Genomic DNA, 19,181 nt, shown 5'->3' with positions numbered 1-19,181 from the left:
CCGTCCGGCTCCCTGCGAGCGGCAGCAGCCCTCCGCCCGCCTCCCCTTCGGCACCACGCCGGCCGCACGGAGCCCGCCCCGGCAGCGGCGGGCGGGCGGGCGGAGGAGGAGGGGGCGGCCGCTGCGGCGCGGCTTTAAACTTGCCGGCAAAAGCCGGGGCGTCGGGAGCGGGAGCCCCACCACGGCTCTCCCCCAGCGGGGGACGCCACCACAACCACAACCATCGCCGCCACCACCACCATCATCATCATCATCACCATCACCATCACCAGCGGGCTACGAGGGGACCCCTCCGGGCCGGCAGCGCTCCCGCCCCCTGCCCGCCCCCCGCCCGCCATGGCCGCCCGCGGAGCCGTGCGGCGGGGCAGAGCCGGGGGCAGCGCCGGGGGCTCGCCGCCGGCCCGCAGAGCCCTGTGAGGGGGGCACGGCGCCTCCCCGAGCCCCGGCCGCCCCCCTCCGCCGCGGGGATGCGCCACGGCCCCGCCGAGGGAGCCGCCGCCTAGACCGGCAGCCGCCATGGTGCCCCTGCGGCCCCTCGTCGTGCTCCAGGGCGTCCTGCTGCAGCTCGTAAGTGCCCCCCCTCCAGGCTCCGGACCCCCTTTCCGTCCTCCCCCCAACCCTGCTTTGTTTGTTTATTAATTATCTGCCTTTATTAATTGCACCCCTCCGGGCCGGGGGAGCGCGGGGGCGAGGCCCGGCAGCGCTCTCCTGAAGTTTGCCGCCGGCCCCCGGAGCGACTGCTGGCTGCCGAGGGGCTTCCTTCTGCCTTTTTATCCCTTTTTCCCCCTTTTTTTTAAATATAAATCCAATGCTAGGGGAGCGGGGTGGCCTTCGGCGGGACGTTTCCCTTAGGGGCCAGCGGCCGCAGCCGAACCAAACGCGGTTTTCAAGACTTTATTTATTTTTTTCCCCCTTTCCATCACTATTATTATGATGATTATTTCGGGAATTTCTGCCGGCGTGCTCCCCTGTCACCTCCGCTTCGTGCTGCCAAACTTCTGCCTCCCTTCCCCAGCTGCCTCGCACCTCCAAAGTTTGTCACCGTAGCCAACAGGGAGCGTGTAATAAACCCTGAAGGGATTAACCATCCTCCCCGAGAGCCGGCTCCTAATGTTGCAGCGTGAATTGATTGATTAGTTTTCGGGGGAAGCTTATGTCAAATCCTAATCCGTTCTCTGGCTTGTGCTTGTCGTGTAACGTTTCTCGCTCCCGCACTTTGTCGTATAGCAGCGAGGCGCCGAGCTGCAGCCCTGCGATAAGGCACCGCCACCCTTTTCGGACGACCAAAGGCTGGTGGCATCCTTCACTCACACGGCAGCTCCCAGCTGAGCAAGGCAGGGGTGAGAGCACCTCTGCAGGGGTGAGAGGTGCGGATGGGGAGCAGTAAATGGACGGCCAAGCTGCTGAGCAGAAGGGGACTAAACAGCAAGGCTCCTTCCTCGCACCTCCGAGCCCTCCTCGCCCACATGCCCCGTTTTATTTATTAGGCAGAAAGCAGAGGGATTCATTGTATCACAAGGGAGCGGTTGTGTGGATAGTGTTTCAGATAGCATCCTGAGGTTGCTTGCTGTGGTGCTGAACGCGCTTTGCAGGGAGGCTGGCTGCTTGGAAGAAGCAAAGTTGCTGCCTGCCACGCAGCCGGTGCAGGTTTCCAGGTGGATGTGGCACCAAACTCACGCAGGAGTGCTCAGTTTTCTCTTTTCCTCACGTACAAACCGGCAAAGTTTTGTTGTCGATTAGTTTTATTGCTTACACAAGTTAGTGTAAGTAATAATTTAAAGCAAAGGGAGAATGTTTGAGATTTTAGAGGTGCTTTAGATCTGTCTTTTAACGCTCAGCTATTACTAAAAATACACATGAAAACGCTTTGGCATGCGTTTCCACAATATCTGGTTAATTTCTGGTAAACATCTGGTTAAAGCTACACCTTATTATACATTGCAGGCAAATACGTTTGGTGCTGCTGGTGATGCACAGAATACAAGTCTCTGTGCTATCCTCTGCTCTCTGTGCAATACTTGGAGTGCCTGGTGGCTTCCTGGAATCTAATTAGCAGTTTCAGCAGGCAGGCATCGGTGATGCTAATTCTCAACTGTTTCTTAACCAACAATGAGTACGGTTAATATTAATAAAATGCAGAATGCTCAGCATTACAGCCAAATGAAGAAAAAATTGTGGCTTGCAGTGTTGTAGTACAGCAGCACTCTAGTAACCCAGAAGTGCTGCCATCAAACCCTTACTGATGGCACAATCTTAATTTTTAAATGCAAACAGACTTGTTAGGATGCAAAACATCTTTGCATCTACAGTCTACATTTTAATGAAGCCAGAAATACTTTTTCATTAGACCTCAAACTCTTGCTTGGCTTTCAAACACAGAAGGGTGTCATCTGTGTGCCCACTTTATAAAGATGTGCAGATACGGGGTAAAACTTCACAAATTTTAGGAGATGCTGGCAGAAAATCTCACTGCGTTTTTGAACAGCGTTAGTTCGGTGATGGTGTTATATGCAATACCATTCAATCAGAAGTTCATGTTTGGTATTTTCTCAGTGGAGTGTGGATACATTTTTGTAACACTTTCCTGGATTATTATTTTTAACTAGTGGATGGCGTGCCAATAATGCATGCAGTGTGAGCACGGCTGTATCTCTTAAACTACTTTGCATTATTTGGGTATGGAAAGCAGCACGGCTGGAACATGCAGCTGTGTCAGGTTGAGGTGCTAACTGGCGTCTGGATAAATGCGTTCAGTTCAAAAGTGAATTTTGGCTCGTGCTGTCAGTATAGATCAAAAAATAATTTGCAGTGCTCGGTCAGTGATGTTCAGGCTGTTATTGATAAGAAGCCCAATAATTGATATGCTGTATTGTCGCTAGAAGATGCTTTTCCTTTACCGTTAGTCATCAGTAAGCTTTTTAATTTTCACATAGTTGCTGAATACCTTCATAATTATCTCTGTATGAATAATGGAGTTCTACATATTGGAAATTGAAAATACCAAGGTATTGGGAATTTTAATTTTAAGGAGATCTTATTAAAGTACATGCTGTATATATTTGGTGTTTTCATGTTCCTAATTTGCACTGTTAAAATGCCACATTTAATACCCTTCTTTAACGTAGTTTATGGGGTCTTTAAAATGTACAAGACTCACCCTTTGCTTTACAAGGGAGGGAGCAGGGGGCTGTACGTAGGGTTTGAATCAGCTCAGGTCTGTTTTTGCTGTAGATAGGTGGTGTAAGCAGCACTTTGCCTTGGCGAGGGGCAGGGACAGAGCAGCACTTGCAGGTGGGACCCGTGGTTCCGTAGGGTATTCAGCTCAGCTGATCTCAGCCAGCTGGAATTAAAAAGGGATTGCAGCAGCGTTTTCCAGCGCCCATAGCTAAAGTTGTGTCAGCAGTCCTCCCAAGGAACTCGCTTCTAGTGTTAGCAGTGGGCAGAGCTGTCACCATTTATAAACCGAGGGAGTTAGTTATTTTACAAACACTTAAAACTGCGTTTTTGGTTTTGTTTTGTTTTGTTTTCCCAGTAGTGTTTGGATAGATGAGAAAAAAATAGAGTGACAAAGTATATTGTTTCAAGATTTTTCTCCACCTAGGCTGAATATAGCATCTATTGCTGTGAATTTCAGTGACGCTTTGTTTTGGCCTTTTTAAGGGATGACATTTTTACCTACAATGAATATAATTTTGCCTGACAGTTAAGCCAAAATTTTTACAGCATGAGTTTAAAACAGAGTTAAAAGGTCTTAACAACTTAAGTAGGAAAGAACATTTCATAACATGCTGTAGTGCAAGACAATGTTTCATCAGCAGAAATAGCTTGAAAAGTGAGATAAAGCTGCATTTCCATTTAAAATATTTACATTATGTGGGGCATAGAAACAGAAGTGTTTTTCTCTTGGCTTCTTTAATTTTGTCACCGTCACCTTGCAGACTTGCAGTGTGTAACATGCCAGTGCAGTGAGAATCAGAAATAGCCACCATGTAAAACTCCAAACTCCGTTTGTGAAAGGTAAATGCTACCCTCTGGTCATTGGGAAGCACAGGGATGAAATTCCATCCCTCTTAATTTCACTCAGATATTTGCCACGAAATACATTCAGCCCAGCTTTCCTTTTGGTTTGTTTTGGTGTTCTCGGTGCTGTAGGCATCGTACACCTGCATCTTATTCTGGTGTAATAAGGTACTAGAAGTAATCTAAGGAGTGAAGGCAGTTTGAAGTTAAGACAGCTCAGGAAACGCTGGTTTCAGCACTTTGGGACTTTCATCATCCCAAATGAGGAGCATGCATCAAGGTGGATGGGCCAGGTTTAGTTTAGGAAGGGTGTTGAGATGCCACGCGAAACGCAGCTTGCAGCAGCATCACATCTTTTAGCCCAGTTCTGTGGAGCTGGTGCCTGACGTTTTTCATGGTTTATTTGCAGGTTGACTGGGGCACAGAAAGGTTGTGGATCCTATTTAAAAACTGTTGAGCAAGTCAGTTTGAGTGATGTCTGTGAGACCACAAGAAACCCCGGGCTTCCCAAGCACAGGACACTCAAAATCCAAGCCTCAATCTTTCCACTTGGGACATGGAGAGCATTTGTTTGCCACTGTAAAGGGCTTTGGGATCTGCCTACCAGAGATGTGCTGTAAGCACTTTTGTTACCTGTATCGTAGTGTAACTGCCAGGGAAGCGAAACAGAGAAGTGAGTGGAGCCTGAATGCTAAGTTGGTGAATTGGGATGCAGTGGGTCAGTCACCTCCTTCTGCTTGCTTCCTGAGCCTTGGTTTCTGCAAGGAGGGAGCTCAGAGTTGTGGGCAAAAGGAGAACACATCTAAAAACACATCTAAAGAAAAATACATCTAAAAGCAGGTGTACTTCAGAGGACAGTGCATTTTCTCTGTCAGTCTGTCTCTAGTCTTGATTTTTGCCTGCCTATCTGTAGCTCACCACTTAGCTATTCCCAGTTATAAAGCAGAGCTATTGGCTGTGACATTTTTACCACATCACAGGGGAGGTTCCCATTTACGTGACTCTGATGCATTCACCCTGACCTCGATTTCCAAATGTTCTGGTTTGGACCTTTCACCAGAATAGCCTGATTATCTTTGTGTATGTTTCCCCTCGCCCCATCCCTTGTTCCCGTCCCATTTTCATTCTCTTCCTTTCCTCCCCTGTTTGTGGCTGTAGTTTGTGGTTTCCTTGCGTAGGTAAAGAATCAGTCAGAGTTAAAGTTAAAACTGGGAGGACCTGTACAGAAGCAGAGCATCAGTAGTGTTAAGTCCCTGTCAGTCACGTTTCACCCTCTTAGAACCTCTCTTCTGCAATTTAGCCCTTCCCACACTTGCAGGCTTTCTCTGATGCTCTGTAAATTCAGCCCATTCATCAGCCGTTCAGCTGTGGCTCGCACACTGCTGGGTGAGCAAGAGGTGGAAGGGGCGGCTGGATGAATTTGGGGATGGATGTCTCACCAAGGCTGAGGCTCACAGGTCAGGGCGTGGAAAACACTGTAGCTCCTTCACTGTAGAGGATCTCTTGTGGCTGCTGTTGTGGCCAGCCATCGGTTCAGCTGCAGCTAAAGCTTATTTCAGGGCTGGAAGGACAAAGAAATATCTGAAGACAGGAGGAAATGAAGAGCTATGAAGATGGGTCCACAGAAGACCAAGTAGTTGTGTCCTAGAGGCAGAGTTTGGTGCTGGTACAGTGCTCTGGGCTCCCTGGGTTGCAGCACTTGCTCTAAATACCCAATCTGAGCAAGTTGACTATAATTTAAGGTGGAATTATTTGTAAAGAGCTTTAAGAGCTGGAGTTGTCAAGCTCAGGTTTTCTATTTGTTCCAACTGGCTGGTAGCAATATAAGTTACTAATAGCAGGCAAGTGAAAATGTAAGAATAGGGAGAAATAAAAAAAAAAAAAAAAAAAAAAAAAAACAACTAAAAATCCAATGTCTCTAAAAGCAGTTTTTGTGTGCGCTGGGACCAATTATGGTTATTGTGCCATTACAATGAAGAGTTAAGGTTATTTAGAGCACTTGAGTTCTGCTTCCCCAAATCCAGCATGTTTGGCTTATGTTTGTGATGAACAACCATTTGAGAATTTCCTGACTTTATAGAACTTGGTTTTGGTGATGACCGGGTATTTCTAGAACCATGAATCACCAGTATAAACTCAACCTGAATTTCATCATGCTGTAGCCAGTATCTAGGAAAACAAAGCACCGTGCATAGATGTGCTGCTGTATTTGTTCTGTCATTGTGCGGATTTAAGGGCTTTGGTGAAGGAGCTGGCTGTGCGTGCGGCTGACCTGAGGAAGAGGAACACTGGGACTTGTTTGTGGGGGTAGGAGGTGAATATCAGAGGGAGGAAGATGATGGAAATGAAAAACCCTGATGGGCAGGTGGAGTGAACTTGAGCAGTCACTGCAGGAGGAGAGGGACCGAGGGACCGAGAGGAGCAAGGTCTCTTTCCCCGACCTGTTCTGAGTCTGTGCTTGCACAAGTGCAAGAACCTGGTGGTTTCCATCAGCAGTTTTCGGCACTGTTGCTGGTTTTTCTGCCTTGAAAAGGAAGTGGGAACCCCAAAGTTGAGCATCCCAGGATGGTAAGACATGGACCGTGAAGTTTTTTCCTTTAAAGCTGGCTGCTCAGCTTTTTTTTTTTTTTTTTTTTCTTGTTTATTTCTCCCTGCAAGCATCTGCTGGCTGTTTCTGTTGTTCATTACGTGGGTCTGGAAAGTTGGAGTTGCTGTTCCCCTGGAGGTTCTCATGGGCAGTGATTTCCCTCCAACCTCCAGCTGCAGCTGCTACTGATGAGTGTCTTCCTCCAGCACTGCCAGCTTAACCACCCGTGGGATTCCCAACCCAAATTTTCTCCTTACCCCAAGCAGTTGGATTCTTGTAGTTCCCACAGTCTGGTTACTGCAGTCCTCAGAGACTGTAGTGCAGGAGCAGGTATGTGATGGTAGCTTTATAGTACTCACTAGCAGGACTTCGTGGCATTTATAGGCAAGAGATGTGCACTCATTTTTTTTGTGAAACCAAGGAACAAAGGCTGACTGAACGTAAACCAGAGCCTCACAGTGTGTTTCTCACTTTTTTGTCTCCAGTGCACCAGGAAAATGTTCCACACTGCTGTCCCTCCTCCCACTGGCCTGCCTCAATACAACGGCAGGGGCAAGGATGAACTTTGTCAGAGAGGAAGCTGACTTCTCCAGTCTGTTTGCATCAATAGTGTATGACTATGTGTTGATTCATACGACTTACTGCTTAGGGTTTTTAACCCATTAGGTGTCACTGCACGTATTTTCCAAGTGGAACTGTAGTGCTGTGCCACGTGCTTTCTGTTTCATATACTGTAGGGCAGATAGTGCATTGTGAGACTATGGGCTACATGAGCACGTGCTCAACCTACTATATCCCTTGTTTCCTGGGGTTCAACTTAAGTCTGGAACTGGGATATGACAGCAGAAACTAGCACCACAAAATGTTGCTGAGAAACAAGAATGGCAAGGTTGGTGCATAAATCTGTCTGTACAGCCTCCAGATGTAAGTGCAGGAGAAACTAGTGTATGGCTCCTGGTTTTCTAGGCTGTGCAGATGTGTTCTGTGTTTTCTCATGTATCAGAAGTTGGTGGTGTCTGTAAGAAACAAACTCTGTTTCCAGAATTTTATTGTTTCATTTGGGAATAATTACAAAACCTGCTGCTTCTGTTTTACTCTACTATGGATTATTAAACTATGTTCTCAATTTGGAGCCTTAATTTAAAAGCAAAGAAAAACAGTAAGATACTCATTTTAAAAAAAAAAAAAAAAAAGAGGAAAGAAAAAGGTGTGGTGTGTTCTTATTTGTTTGGTTGTTTTTTGAGGAAAATACAGTAGCAGATGACGAGTGGTGCTAAATCTAACTCTTAGGCTGGAGACAGGGGCATTTTTAGAGCAGCACAGTGGGAAGCAAGGGACGAGCGAAACCCAGTCCTTCAGTTTCTTGAGCAAACAGCATGTGAGGGAGAAGCCAAAAGCTTAGGCTGTTTTCCACTCATTAAGATAACAAAATGCTAATCAGCTTTGTGGAAAGATTCATAGCAGATAATGTTACCTTTGTTGCTGTGACACCGCTGAAAGGTTATCTGGTATGTTAGCACGGTCCCCTTTAATTTAGTTGATTGAAACAGTTATATACAGCAATCACTAGCTAAATTGCACCTTTCTTTCTTTTAAAATGAATGAGGTTTTGGCCATTGGTTAATCTCAATGTTATGATCGCTCAAGGCAAGGAAAAGACTGACATTAAGATCCTTGTTGGGTTGGGATGGGTGCTGTGGTACTGCTGGAGATGGATGCCAGACTCAAGTTCATCCCCCTGCTGATCCCTCGTGTAGCTTGCAATTGGTTGTAGTTGTATAGCTATGGAATTAGTCTTCCCGTCATGGAAACATCCAAATTTGAGTTAGTTTTGAATCCCCCTTAAGTCTACTCTGTTAAAATCATAGCATCAGTTAGGCTGGAAAAGACCTTCATGATGGTGAAGTCCAGCCACCAAGTCCCACCAGGCTTTCTCTGCCTCCTGGAGGTGTCCACATGATCCAAAGTGGAGCAGCCAGGACCGGGCAGAAGGACTGCCTTCCTTTCTGCTGCCCAACTGCACTTTTTTGTTTGTTTGTCTTTTTTTTTAAAGCAAAACGTACTCTACCTGTACAGGAAACTAAGGAGTTGCAGCCACCTTTCCAGGATCTCCTAGTGGTCATCAGTTCACACCGTGCTGAGAGCTGTCTGTCTGAAATCCCTGGTAGCAGGACAATCCAAAGGCTTTATCAATTTGAATCTTAGATTGTGTAATGCACTTCTAGAATGTTTCCACTTAAAACTAACTGGTTTTCAACTCAGTTGTTAACTCTGGGACCAGGGAATTAAACTCCACGTTTTATTTAACAAAACACTTTTGAGAATATTGGATGGGATCTGTTACTCTGCTTTCTCTAGAGTCAAGGTGTCAGTGTTTTTTTTAATACTTAATGTTGCACAACTGGGGAAGGAAGGAATATAAAATACCTAACTTTGCGTTACGGTGACCAAGAATACCATTCTGCAGAAATTTGCTTTCTGGTGAGGTTTGCAATGTTCTTTCAATGAACAACAAACTTTATTTTTGGTGGAATAACAAGCTTAATATGGCAAAAAATAAAAATATAGTAGTTTTTGTATCTTTCTTTGGGTTTGATGGATTGCATTGTCTTGTTCAGATCAACAACTAGACTTCATTTTTAATTCATGTCAATAAAGCAGATAAATGTAACGGAAATTCAATGTTGTCCTATTTAGATATTAGAATTGTAGTGCTGATAATGCAAACCAGTAGTCACTCTACCTGATTTGTCCTGTACCAGTGATATTCTCTGAAGGCACAGAAGGATGTTAGCATTGAGATAAACTGGTCTGTGAGCAGGCATTAATAAGCCTGCTGTACTCTGAATACGGGCCTTGTACCCTGACTTCTGTCTTCCCAGTACCATTATTTAATAGAAATGTAATTATCTTTGAGATCTCCAGGTCTTTTAGATCTAGTTGAAGTGCACAGAATGGTTGAACAGTTGTTAGAGAGGGACTGACATATAGCTGCAGCAACGGCATCATAGGAAGCTTGTTTTTTTTTTTCATAGGAAATGGGCTAAAACAGTATTCTAAACAGAAACGAGTCTGAAAATTGAAAGAAACCTGAGTCCTGATCAGAAGTTCTTTAGGACATCCTGGGACAGACACATTTCAGGGATTTGCTTGTTATTGTACAGGCATGTAGAGGCCGCAAGACATTTTAATCTTTCCTTGGCTTTGATGAAAACGTGGGCTACTGCATAATTCATCTGGTTCGGGTTCCTCTTTAAAATACTCAACTGGAAAAGAAGTAATCAATTTTAGTCAGGCAAGAAAACCTATGCTAATACAGAGGTTCTGCTCACTTCCTCAGTTTAAGAATAACATCTTAACTAAAAGCAGTCAGGCGTTTTTCTACAGTTCTGGAAAATTTCAAGTTCTGAAAAGATAGCACGGAAGTTACCCCTATGGCAGCTTTGAATTAAACACCTGCAGTTTGCATATTGTGCCTGAGAGGGGATTCAGGCGAGCTTGCTGCACAGAAGGACGTGCCGTACCTGGTAAGATCCCAGGCAGGAAGGAGCAGTGACTTAAATGCATCCCTTTTAGAAGCTGCAGAGCCTTCCCCTAGGTTGCAAGGAGTGCTTTTTCACTTGAATCCAGCAGCCTTGCTACATTAAGCTGTTTAGCTTAACATACAACAGCTTTCAAAGACTGATGAGTAAATTCTCTATGTGCAAATAAATTAGCGGTTATCCTAGTTTACAGCACTGGAAGGGAAAGGGAGCCTGTGTCTCTCAAGACAGTATCATATTTACCAAGGTAGACAGTATATTTCATGAGGGTGCTCAGTCCCTTCCCTCAAAGCTATTTAGATTCATTTTTTGGAGGAAGAGAGAACAAACACAAATTTGGAAGTGGGATATGCGAGCTGAAATTCAGTGAGGTCAGGAAGGTGGCTTTCCTCTCACACCTACCAGGTGATGCGCAGAACACAAAGTGGTGGAGGACTCATTGCAACCATTTTTCCTCCTCCTTCAACCTTAGTATAAGGTGTGTGAAAACCATGGCCTGAATTGGATCCTTCAGCAGAAATTGATGCAGGAATGCCTGGACTCGTGTCCCAACAGAGCCCATACGTGGATTAGCGCTGATGTCCTTGGTGAGACGTGCTCCAAAACAACTAAAGGCAGTTTTCATCCTTAAAGCATAAGGACTACTTGGGTCGTATGTCTTACAGGGCGATTTTAAAAGTTATAGATTTAGGACCTAGGCATCCCTTATGAACCCGTGAAAAACCGTGTTTGCTGCCTCTTGAGCTCTCCCTATTCTTGTGTTTCACTTCTGAAGACAGACACCAGGCAAAGGTATCCAATACCCTCCTGTAATGTAGGATTGCTGCTGCCCTAAGCTTCCTAGTACTCTTCCTCAGCTTGTTTTAGGTCTCACAGTAGTCCCTAGGAAGCTTCAGAGCTGACAGCATTGTGTTATTTAGTAAGCTTTTCCTGATATTACGCACAAAGTTTTCTTAATTCCTTCCTGTTATGTTTAGCTATCTTCTTTTTATCACTATTGATGTGCTTTGCTGTAGGCTTTGTTATTTGCCTGTTCCTGGGGACCTTTTCCTTGAAGAACCACAGCAGTAGCGTTGTGAGTTACATCAAGCTTTGCCTCTCTGTTGATCTCTGTTACTGACCATGCGTGTTTGGAGTGCCTTTTGTCATTTTTTGTTGTTGTTGTTGTTTCTTACTCCCATTAACTTTCACAGAGCCTCTTAATGTAAAGATATCTGCAGGGCTGACCCAGTCAGTAGTAAGACAGCCTGTTAATGTTACAAGATACCATCCAAGTGTTAGAGAATCCAGCAATTTTGCAGATGAAGAAAATGGGTTAGATTCAGGAGGAAGACAGTATATTCTGAGTGATACTCTTAACCAACTCTTCTTTTGAATACAATCACAAATGCACATCTGAAGCCAGTGAAATAAAATACCTTGTACTTTTATCCTACTGTCAAAAAATCCTGTTCTACTGATAGTGTATTTATTCTACTTCAAACTGCAAAGTGTTCACTACCATATGTTTTTATCCGTCTCTGGACACTTTATCTAGGCAGCTTTACTCTGGACACCAGCAGTCTGCCCGTGAGAATGGCGCGCTGTGTACACCAGGCATATATCCTGAAGGTGTGAGCTACGTGACTGTATTGGCACTATGCACAAACTAATGAGCACTACACCAAAAGGTAGGATGAGTACAGTTATGCAGTTTTGATCAGTTTAGCACTCAGGGAGAATGTTCTCCTATCTAGCCAGAAACATCCTTACCAATCTCCCTAACATATTGCTTCCATCGCGAGCTCTTGAAAAGTGCCTTCTGCTTCATGTACAGGGCTCAACACCCATCAACGCTCAGATAAAATACAGTGGTGGCTGAAAAGAAAAGTAACAGCAGGAGTTACATGTAAACAGATTGTATACCTGAATATTTTGCTCAGTCTCTTAATTTCTGGCTAAAGAAACATACCACAAACTCCTGAGGGACACGTTTCTTTGCAAGCAATGGCAACCTTCGTAGCTGTCAATATGTGAGAAAAGCTTCTGCTGAAAGAGGCTGTAGAAAATCATCAGATGTGTTGTTGATATAAACCCAACATTACTTCACATTTCCTATTCCTGAAAGAAATGTGTTTGGAGAAGTCTGTAAAATAGTCCTCTTACCTGGCACCACAACCTGTTTCTCATACAAGTGATCATCTTTAATAGATAAACTTTCCATTAAGAGCTAGACAAGGTGCTATTTTTTCTTGCAGTAGTCAGAAATAAGAACAATAAATGTGTGGGAGAAATTCATCAATTTTGTTAGAACATCAAGGTGCATGTCTATCTGAAATATAGACTGCATGGAAACACAAATCAGTACAGAGAAGGCTCCAAGTATAGAATTATTGACCCTGGAGGATAAGATACAGAATAACCTTTCCAGGCTGTACTTTGTCAAGTTTAAGTAGTGTTTGCAAGGGTGGGTATTTTAGCAGTCTCTTCCCCCTCAGCAAAGGTTTAGTAGTAGATGCATTATAGCTTTTCCTAAATGTTGTTCTTCTTATAAATTACAGTACTGTAATAATGTATTAATCGTTTGTGCATTTCCTAAATTTACTGTTCTGAAAAACAGTATAAATAAGTCAAACTGATTGATGTGAGTTACTAAGTGTGTAGATATGTCTATTTTTCCAATCTGTTTGTTCGCTTTCTGGTTGCAGTCCCAATTCTAGGACCAATTGGTTGAGTCCTCTCTGCAGAGTGTCCCAGTGCTGGAAGTGATGGGGTCTGCAGTGCAGCCTCGATATATCATAGGATGATAGATTATGCCAGTAGATCACAATTAATCGTTTTCCAGCCTTGTGAAATATAAATGCATTTCTCAAAAGTTAGCTTTTGAGATAAATCCTTATGCCACACAGTGCTAATCATGTCTGTGCTGGGATATTTTGAAATACATCAGCAAGAAAAAAAAAACACACCTACAACTTCTGTTCTCTTCGAAATGCTTTTGAACACTGGTCCTAACCATAATTCAAAAAGTGCACTTTCTTCCAGACAACTTAAATACGAAGCAATCTGTGTCTAGTTATATTACCAAGCCAGGAAGAACATCTCATCCTATCACAGAGTGTATATATATGTAAAGCAATGTCCTTGGAAGTTAGCAGACAAAAGCTATCCTTTGGGTCTACCACAGAGTACATACATTTTTTGTTTCAAGGGATGTGAAAATTAATTTATATGCTGCCATTCTAAGCTTATAATCAACTGTTAGTCACCATGTTTAAAAAATAAAGCTGTTAGTAAAATATTTTTTTAAATAGATCATTTCCAGCATCTTGGCACAAGCATTTCTCCGATGAAGGAAAGACTACGACTGGGAGGACGGGGTGGCAGTACCTGTCCTCCTGGCGTTGCTTGCCTAACCTGTGGAAGGCTGGACTTCTGTCACGTTTTATTGCACCTCCGGCATAAGTCTGGACCTTGAGAGATGAAAGCACGCTGCAAATACGAAGAGGAAGAAGTTAACTTAAATACTTGCACCTGTCAGTGTTTGTGGGTATTAAGTCAGATCTTCAGATACTTCAGTCTTGATAGTAACAACTTCAATTAATATATTCTGAAACTAACTTTATAAAGACATATGAAGTAAACAACATTGTATAAAACATTTTATGCAGTAGTTCTGATTTTTTTTCGTTTGTTTACACTGTGCTTTATAGCAAACCACCTCAAAACCTTTCAGTAACACTCACGATTATGAAAACTTAACCCTAGAAAATCCCTTAGTGAATTCTGCCTGCACTCTTGCAGAAGAGTGGGACTCTGTTACTGACTCTCAGGAGGGGTCCCGCCACTTTTACACCCAAATGGTAGTCTACTCATCCAGGCTGTAACATCCCATGTTAAATATGGCTAACCAAAGTAGATGACATTCTTCTGTTATCCCCCAACCCCCAGATCTAGTCTTTTGATAAATGTTTGACAATCGGTTTAGTCAAGCATGGCAAATTTAGTAAATCCATGGTAAATCTGACTGTCTATTCCCAGTCATCATCTTCCCCTTCATGTGCCCAGACATGACTTCAGAGAGGATTTGTTCCATAATTTCCCCAAGGGGCTGAAGGAAATATGAACAGCTGGTAATCCCCCAGATTGTTCTTAGCTTTTTTTTTTTTTAAGAATGGTCACTACGTTTGCTTTTCTCCAGTCATCAGGGACTTCTCCCAGTCTACAAAACCTTTCAAACCTGATAGAGAATGGCCTTACAGAAACATCAGCCAGCTTGCTCAGCGTGCTTGGTTGATACCCATCGCTCTCATAGTCTGTGTACGGGTTGGGATTGCTCAGGGGATCCCCAACTCAGTTCTTTTCTACTGATAGTAAAGATTACATAGGGAATAGAATCAACATCTCAGGGGACTTGAATTAGTTGCACTTAGGTGTACAAATTAATCTATTGCAATGAATCCACACTACATAATCAATAGTATGTCACTGAAACAGGCACCAATGTTCTTGTTTAGTGATGAATGCTAAATGATCATCAAGCCAAATTTTAAAGAATCTCCTGCAAAGGAATAGTTGCCATTCACTTTTCTTTTTTTCTTTTTTTTTTTTTTTTTTCCTTCTAGATGAGCTAGGTGGACATGATGATCCGCTACAAGTCTCTCTAGGGAGATCTAAAACTTGCAAGTGTGGGTCTTGAGTTTGGTCTTCCAATGCCACAGCAGCAAATAGCTATGTGGATTCAGAAGCAAATAAGCTTCTGGGCATTGGAAACGTTTCTGTAGGATGAGGGTGCTCCAGGGGAAGCAGCAACATGCTCTCTCTTGGTCACCCTAGAGCAGTCGTCCTGTACGAACTGCTTCAACCTTCCTTCTATGTAGCTTGAACATGGTACATTTTTCCCTAAAGTCCTCATCAGCAATGCAAAAGATTGAGCAAAAAGTTCCAGAACAACATTAGTGTGGGTTAACCAACTTCTGGAGTAGAATCTCAAGACCAGCTTGCCTGAAGTACTGATTATTAGATTCTTAGCTGTATTACATTCAGCTGTACCCACAGGTACAGAAATAATGTCTGCTTAAGGCAGACACAGGAAGATGATTTGCAATTCGCCATAAATCGTGTCTTTATGAATTCAACCGGTGTATTATGGATAGCAAGCTCGGAGGTGAAACTGCCAGCCTGTGCTTTGAGTCAGACTAACAACTTTTGCTCCTGCAAAAATGATTTGCATTTTTAATTGTCTGTTAGCTTGTGTCCTACAAATTAAGGGCTTGTAGATAAATTACTAAATTGGGTACTTCTAGGTAGACAAATGAACCTCAAAGCAAATGTAACACCTGAAAATTGATCAATTCAGTGACGGAAAGAAATTATGGTCAACCGTTGTCAAGCACTTGCAGTTTTTTACCATACGGGAACTTGGTTCTCCCTTAGTTTGTTAGCTGATATAGTGACAAGCTGCTGAGAGATGACAGATTTAGCCAAGGATTTAGAGTCTGAACACCTGTGCAGTGTCATGCATTTAAAAATAGAATGTGACAGCAAAACACATCAAGCCTCTAATGTCCAAATGGAAACCACAGGGGTTTTTCCTTCAGCTTTTTTCCAGAGAAGTAGCTCTCAATCATCGCTGTCCGAGTAAACACACAAAGCTGAGGCTGTTTTGTTGAGGTCCAAAATAAACAGGAACAAACTCAGGTGGTAGGCATGGGAGCAGCAAAAATGTTCAGTAATCACCATTTCTTCCCTCTCAATGATGTTCTGGTGGCATCCATCTCCGAGGGGTGCAGGTTATTACTGCTCAGAGGCAGTTTCTCCAGGAAAAGCTTGCTGAGGGCCTAGCAGGGTCAGCTAACCTTCCTTGGCCTACCTTGGCTTCTGTGTGACTCACTCAGTCCTCCAATGAAGCCGACAAAAAAAAAAAAAACAACAAACCAAGACGGTTTTTGTTTTGCATAATCTCCTTCAAGGGAGAAAAAAGCCTAAACCAAGGGCATGAAAGATAAAAACAACCTTTGATTAGATTGGGTTAGATCTGCGTATTACGCCCTTCTTTGAGGGAGCCTACATCACTGACAGTATTTGAGGGCAACGCCTCTGCTTCCCCTCTCCTCTAATAGTATCCTTGAAGCCTTAATCAAAACTAAAGCACATAATCTTTTTTTTTTTTTTTTTTTTTTTTTTTTTTTTTTTTTTTTTTCAGGGTGAGACTGGCTTTCCTGCCCTCTCTGAGGCATTAAGTCTGTGGCAGTCCCCGCTGCCAAGGAGCACTCTGCTCCAGGGAGCACTGAGGGCTGGCAGCCGTGGGCAAGGCCATGAACCCCCCTTCACATTACAGAGAGCCAACCTTCCAGCTTGGGTTCTCACCTCAGCAAAATGCATGGTATTTTGAAGGTCAAGTGTTTTTTCATCACATTGGGTGCAATAATTTTGAGAGGGTATTTTTGCCTCTCTGTTTTGTTGCAGTCCTATTAACTGCGTTAAACAGAACAGTCTCAGCAAAGCCATTTATTCAGTGTTTTGGACAACAGTTTTGTGTGATTGTGTGATGGGGAATTCAGTAAGGTCCACATTTTGCTCATCTGTGCTCTCATTTATATATGGGATACTTTAAACTGAGATAACGCCTATCACACATGAATGGGTTGCTTCTTGAAATCAATGATATAAATTAGACTCCCTGTTTAGGAGCATCTGGCACCCTTAGAACCTAGTGCAAGTAATGATATCTCTGTTTATTAAAAAGAATTATGTAACAATATGGTTGATTTATTTCAATGTGATTGGCTTAGCAACTTAATTGGACTATACAAGAGGAAAAAAAAAAAAATTTAATTAGCTCATTCATTTGTGGCTGACTGGAAGCACTGTATATCATGCTCAGCTTCTTTAAAGGTGTGCAGCCGTTTGATCCTGCAAGGAACTGAACCTTTTCAATGTTCACAGAAACCTTCGTGTTTTATGGGGCTGCTCAGCACCATGCTGATGTTCAGACTCCGGGCCCCAGTCAAAGCCCACAGAAACCAGCAAGAAGTTTCCTTTGAATCCAAAGAGCTCTCGAAGACTCCTTGCAGACAAAGGAACCTTCCTTGAGAAACAGCAGGACGAAAAGTGCCTTGAAGAATAAAGCCGGTTTTCCCCCACTGTGGTCTCTCTTTTCCCTTGAGCTGAAACTCCCACCTTCCAACTCCCAAATGCTATTAGCATACCAGAAAATTAGCATGCTGCATCCAAGTTTTTATATTCAGCCTGGTGCAAAGTTTTATTTCCTCTATTTCCAGGGTGGCTACTTACACATGAAAAACATGCTCTTGCAACACTGTTTGATTGCTTTATGAGGTTACCACATCTCAGCTGAGAGAGAACACTAATTGTTTTTTGTTTTTTTTTTTTTTATTGGTGTACCTCTTAGTAACACAAAAATAAATGGGTTATTTATTTAAATGTGTTCAAATTACTTAATAGGCAAATAGTATTTTCCGAATAGCATTTGACAGTGATTCAAGTAACTTTCAAGATCCCTCCACTTTATTTTAGTTCCAAATGCAGCTTGCTGCAATCAGCCAAGAGACTGTTGTCTTGGGGCCAAATTCCACTTGAGTGGAGTTAATCACATCAGCATAAGTTGTTTCTATAGTCTAGTTTTACACCAATTTAAATAAAATTAGAGGTTTGGATGTTGATTTCTCTTGTGCTGTTAACTTAAGATACTCTGAATCCCAAATGATTTCTTTTTCCATGCCTGTAATTGAATGCCAAACTCCCCACCATTCTCCCACCCTCTAAAACACACCAAAACAAGGCAGAAACCTAAATTAAAATCAGAGTAAGGATTTGACTTAAAGCATAAAAGAAGAAATAAGGCTGAAATTCCATACTTATCGCACCCCGTTGTACCTAGATACTGCTGCACATCTGGTATGTGAGATAATGCACTGTTTAGAGACTGCGTTACGAACACAGAAAATTGGAAATGAGTTTCAAGTCTTAACGCTACATTTCTTTACTACTGGGAGCAAGTAAGGCCCTGTTTTTCACTCTTTTTTTGTAGGTTGTGTGATTTGATTCCCTCTCTCGGTTATATAAATAATATAAACATGAATGAAATCAGAAAAGGAATGGTTCTGTAAGAAGTGTTTTATGCAGCACAGCTCTGAAGGCTTTTTAATAATTCCCAAAGTGTATACCAAGGTTTAATTACAATATTAGCCATATAGCAAAAAATAAAATCTGCTCGGCTGAAGTAGTGAGTGTAGCAATAAAAGCATATATATCTTGTTCAGTCATTTATCATATAATATAAATAATTAAAAACAAGGGCAGTGGTTAGCCATTCTTGACCTTCTGTAACAGAATATGTTCTCTCGGCACTACCTGATGTTATAATTCACTTCTGAAACGATCACACATATGAGCTATTTGCATGAGACTAGCCTGTAGCTATCAGACACAAGAAGGCAAATCTGCAGCCAACGTGCTTTTGAGACACTTCTTACTGAAACTCATCGATGGCTGTACGGGTTGTATCTTCTTAGGGGTCATATTCTTCTTATGTTTTCTTTATACAGACATGCAAAATGCAAGAGTTTTATTACAAAATGACCCGTGTGTAGCACATGTGGGCTTAATCTACAGAAAAAGAAATATATCTCTACATGAAAAGCTGTGAATTTTGTCTGATTTTTTAGTACCTACATCCTTCCAAATTAATCACTTTTCTCAGTTTCTTGTGTACGTGGCTGAACACCCTTTCAGCAGCAGTCTGGAATGAGGGGCTCCAGGGGCACTCCAGGACACAGAAGAGGACCCTCAGCAGTGCAAGGACCACTGGTGGTGGCCGCTGCCAGCCTACAGCACCAGGCAGGATGGCACCGGGCAGGAGCACAAGGAGCAGGGAAGCTGTTGGTGCATGGCAGACACTCATTCCTCAATCCCGACTTCAGCAGGAGGAGCTCTTGTACCTTGAGAGCAGGGACAGCAGTGGGAGAAGCTGGAGGCCGGGCCTCCATCTTCTGCAGCAGCCCCATCCAGAGAGGGGAGCAAGCGGGCCG

The 19,181-nt window shown here is 43.2% G+C and overlaps 1 protein-coding gene across 1 annotated transcript in view; it reads left to right on the top strand.

Moving 5' to 3' along the window:
- Window positions 1-516: 516 nt before the first annotated feature.
- Window positions 517-19,181, top strand: part of NXPH2 (neurexophilin 2) — a 33,282-nt gene continuing 14,617 nt past the window's right edge. Inside the window, exon 1 of the mRNA XM_032190064.1 lies at window positions 517-567. Coding sequence (XP_032045955.1) covers window positions 517-567 — 51 coding nt within the window. The remainder of the gene's footprint in view (window positions 568-19,181) is intronic.

Source organism: Aythya fuligula, chromosome 6 (assembly GCF_009819795.1).
Source record: "Aythya fuligula isolate bAytFul2 chromosome 6, bAytFul2.pri, whole genome shotgun sequence".
Lineage (NCBI taxonomy): Eukaryota > Metazoa > Chordata > Aves > Anseriformes > Anatidae > Aythya > Aythya fuligula.
The sequence above is the reverse complement of the archived record's forward strand: the minus strand, read 5'-3'. Positions and strand labels throughout refer to the sequence as shown.